The sequence below is a fragment of the Protobothrops mucrosquamatus genome, unplaced genomic scaffold (assembly GCF_001527695.2).
Source record: "Protobothrops mucrosquamatus isolate PMUCROS unplaced genomic scaffold, P.Mucros_1.0 scaffold760, whole genome shotgun sequence".
Classification (NCBI taxonomy): Eukaryota; Metazoa; Chordata; class Lepidosauria; order Squamata; family Viperidae; genus Protobothrops; species Protobothrops mucrosquamatus.
In genome coordinates this window covers 64799-69221 of record NW_015387029.1, presented here as the reverse complement: position 1 = coordinate 69221, position 4423 = coordinate 64799, and the positions used below count along the sequence as shown (strand labels likewise).

At 38.9% G+C, this 4423-nt stretch overlaps 1 protein-coding gene across 1 annotated transcript in view; it reads left to right on the top strand.

Moving 5' to 3' along the window:
* Positions 1-2632, top strand: part of LOC114922742 (vomeronasal type-2 receptor 26-like) — a 20960-nt gene extending 18328 nt beyond the window's left edge. Inside the window, exons 5-7 of the mRNA XM_029284604.1 lie at positions 939-1025; positions 1528-1727; positions 1928-2632. Of these exons, the coding sequence (XP_029140437.1) occupies positions 939-1025; positions 1528-1727; positions 1928-2632 (992 nt within the window). The remainder of the gene's footprint in view (positions 1-938; positions 1026-1527; positions 1728-1927) is intronic.
* The last annotated feature ends 1791 nt before the right edge of the window (positions 2633-4423 follow it).

The following is a 4423-nucleotide window of genomic DNA, read 5'->3' as shown; positions in this document are numbered from 1 at the left end:
ATCAAACATCCACATCTGCCTATCCCAGGTCCTGGGTAAGGACTCGATAGGTAGACAAAATGCCAAATCCAGTCTGAACATCTGGCTGACTGTGCGATGATCCATAATAATAATAATAATAATAATAATAATAATAATAATAATAATAATAATAATAATAATAATAATAATAATAATAATAATAATAATAATAATAATATTTATTTTGCGGTCAAACACCAAAATGTAAGTGCAACAAAAGAAAACACAAGAAAAATATAATCACAAACAATTAAACACCAGAAGCCTTGGCTAAAGGAAATTACAACGTTCTCCTCTACAGCTCTTAAAAGAAATTTAGAAACCTGAGGAGTAACAATAACAGAAGGAGTAAATGATGCAGTCATGCCTATGGACAGGTAATAGAAGATGTAAGCATAGATATTCATAATTTGCAAAGCACAACTTATTTCCCACTATTCTACTGTTCCTATGCTCAGTAAAAATATTACCTTAATTTAAAAAAATATATCAGTTACATGCAAGTGAGACATTGATAAAGCATACTGAGAACCAAGTTCTTCAAGGTTGCTTCAGTTAGCACATGTTCCTTTTATGTTTCTATTTTGCTAACACATTCCGACTCCTTCAAGAACATGTTTTCTTCACACCATTCACTTGAATACTCATGTTTCATTATTTCATAAAAGCCATAGCTCAATGTCACAAGTCAAGGTCTGTACTCCAACCTCCATCATCCACAGGAATTAATGTAGTGCCACTGAACTGAATTCCCCAGGAGCTCTTCCAGTATTTTGGGAGACCTGGTGAACCATGTCTGAGGATGGTCATCAAATGTGGAAATGGATAAAAGAATCACTTGAGCTATCTACAGTATTTCTTTTTTCTCTCTTAGAAGGAACCCTTTGCCAGGTGTGGCATGAAGAGGTGCCGTGCAGGAGAGAGGAGAAGTGTCCCAGAGGACAAGCAGGTTTGCTGCTATCAATGTGGCCCTTGTCCAGAAGGGACCATTTCTAATCAGACAGGTAGAGCATACTTCAAATATAGATCTTCCAGGATCAGTGAACCATTCCGTGAATGAAAATGTTGATTTTAGTTATCATTGTTCATAGAATTGATAGGATTCAAAGTACAGGGTACAATTTCCCCTGTAAATCCCTTCTTTCCCTTTTCAGAATACTTGGTGCACAATTGTATATCCTTCTCCCTGTGACCAGTTTCCCTATAAATCAATTTGGGTCAGGAAAAGAGACCATTCCCTCTCATGATATTCAGTGCAGCTTTTTATGTCTTCCTCTGTTGCATTTTTGACATTCTCAGCACACATGAAAAGATAATGTATGCAAACACACACACACACACACACACACACACACAAGCAAGATTTCTGGCTGTTAGAGATATATCAGGTGGATCACTCCATCATTTCTTTGGGTGTTGACTATAGCACAAAGGGACAGTCATGTCATCATCTGAAGATGAGATAATGTTCATCGCACATGATTACATAAATACTCTCAATTCCAGATGCAGCTAAATGTGATTCTTGTCCAGAAGATCAATACACTAACAAGGATATGATCAACTGCATTGCCAAGAAGCTCCACTTCCTTGCCTATCAAGACCCCCTGGGATATGCTTTAGCTTCTTTAGCTCTTTTCTTTTCCCTGATCACAACTACTATCGTGGTGATTTTCTATAAACATCATGACACACCGATCGTCAAGGCCAACAACCGAGATCTCACCTACATCCTCCTGGCTTCCCTCCTGCTCTGCTTCCTCTGCTCCTTCCTCTTCATTGGTCAACCTGGGAAGCTCACCTGCCTCTTCCAACAATCTGCCTTTGCCATTCTCTTTTCCCTTGCAGTTTCTTCTGTNCTATCGTGGTGATTTTCTATAAACATCATGACACACCGATCGTCAAGGCCAACAACCGAGATCTCACCTACATCCTCCTGGCTTCCCTCCTGCTCTGCTTCCTCTGCTCCTTCCTCTTCATTGGTCAACCTGGGAAGCTCACCTGCCTCTTCCAACAATCTGCCTTTGCCATTCTCTTTTCCCTTGCAGTTTCTTCTGTCTTGGCAAAAACTGTCATGGTGGTTCTCGCCTTCATGGCTACCAAGCCAGGGAACCGGACAAGGAATCTTTTGGGAAAACCACTGACCACTTCCATTGTGTTAGGTTGTCCCCTGGTCCAAACAGTCCTTTGTGCCATTTGGCTGGCAATTTCTCCCCCATTTCTCAACTTAGACATCCACTCCTTGTTTGGAGAGATCATCTTAGAATGTAAGGAAGGCTCAGCTTCATTTTTTTATGCTGTCCTCACTTACCTGGGTCTCCTAGCCCTTGTCAGTTTCACCGCGGCATTTCTAGCTAGGAAATTGCCTGACAGTTTTAATGAAGCCAAGTTCATTACTTTTAGCATGCTGGTCTTCTGTAGTGTTTGGATCACCTTCATCCCCACCTACCTGAGCACCAAAGGGAAGTCCATGGTGGCTGTGGAGATCTTCTCCATCTTGGCCTCTGGGTCTGGTCTCTTGGCTTGTATCTTTTTCCCTAAATGCTACATTATCCTACTGAGGCCGAATCTGAATTGTAAAGAGAATATAATGAAGCAGAAGAATTGCTGATTTATGTGGAGATTGGACACTGTGATATTGGGATATTTTTGTATCCGATCTGATTTCTGAAATAAATCATGAAATGCAAGAAAATGTTGTCCATTAATTGGAAATAATGTTTTGTGACTAAGCACAAAATATTTGTTAATCAGCAACAATCACCCATCCTTTTATTCTTCATTTTTTCTGGTTCTCCCCAGTGAGGCCCCAGAGATCAAGATAGAAGTAAATGTTTGTATTAAATATGTGGACATTAGTTCCAACAGGACAGTTTCTCACTTTATTTTTTTTTAATCCAAAGAGTCTTCAAAAGTTTTCTGGTTTGGGTTATTATCAATGAAAATTATTTTATTTTGTATTTTATTTTCCCAAATACAGAGTATACCAAAAGTCACTCCTCTTATAAATTGTGTCATGTAATTTATATAACAAATTATATATGCGGCCTGACTTTGGTACTGCAAACACACACAAGCATGCACAAATACACAAACACAGCAACAAACTCTATATTTGGCATTCTGTTCATATGCCCTCCTTCCTCTGAGAATTTATTTTCCTTTTAAAACTCATCTGCAGCTTCTCCCTATACCAAAAATGTCATTCTCAATGGTTTCTGTAATATGCTCATGACTATTATCAAAGCTACCTGCTATTCCTCCATTAGCTCATTAGTGTGGGATTCAGTCAGTTTGCACCAGTTCAGCAGAACTGGTAGCTAATTTTTTGTTGCCCAGGCTCAGAATGGACTTCTGGAAATGCCATCCACACAGAGAACTGGTTATTCACATATTTGAATCCCATCACTGGATCATTTGCTATAGCAGATTATTTTTATCAAAATAATAAAGGTAGGCTGTAAATAAAGTAATAAATAAATTTGAACAGCAGCTTTTTGCCAGTGTTCAGGTTCCTGAAGATACTTTTGGTATCTCCATCCACATTTTGTTTCACATAAAAACTAGAACAAACCCTGGTTTAGATTCTGCCCAGCTATGGCAAACCACAAAAAGTGGGGCAGAATTATTGGAAATGGATGGTCTACGTTTGACTTCCAATTAAATAATTTGTCTTCCTTTGGACAGATTGCTAGGATTGGGAATATTTAACAAACCAAAGATACAAATACAGATTAGGTGAAAACTGGCTCAAAAACAGTAACTGTGAGAGGGACCTTGGAGTCCTAATGAACAATCGGTTAAACATGAGTCAGCAGTGTGCAGCAGCAGCCAAAAAAGCTAATATAATCCTTGGTTGTATAAACAGAGGCATAGAATCAAAATCATGTGAAGTATTAGTACCACTTTATAAAACCTCAGTAAGATTACATCTGGAATACTGCATCCAGTTTTGGTCACCACATTACAAAAAAGATGTTGAGACTTTGGAAAAAATACAAAGAGTAACTAAGATGATTAAGGGCCTGGAAACCAAAACATATGAAGAAAGATTGCAGGAATTGCATATGGCCAGTCTATAGAAAAGAAGGACTAAGGGGTGGGGGGGGAGAGCAGTATTCCAGTATTTGAGGGGCTGCTCCAACTTATTTTCCAAAGCACCAGAAAGCAAAGACAAGAAGCAACAGATGGAAACCAATAAGATAAAATAAGATGAGATGAGATGAAATGGGATGCGATGGGATGGGATGGGATAGGATAGGGTAGAATAGGCAAGGCAAGGCAAGGCAAGGCAAAGCAAGGCAAGGCAAGGCAAGATAAGATAAGATAACATAAGATAACATAAGATAACATAAGATAACATAAGGCAAGGAAAGGCAAGGAAAGGCAAGGCACGGCAAGA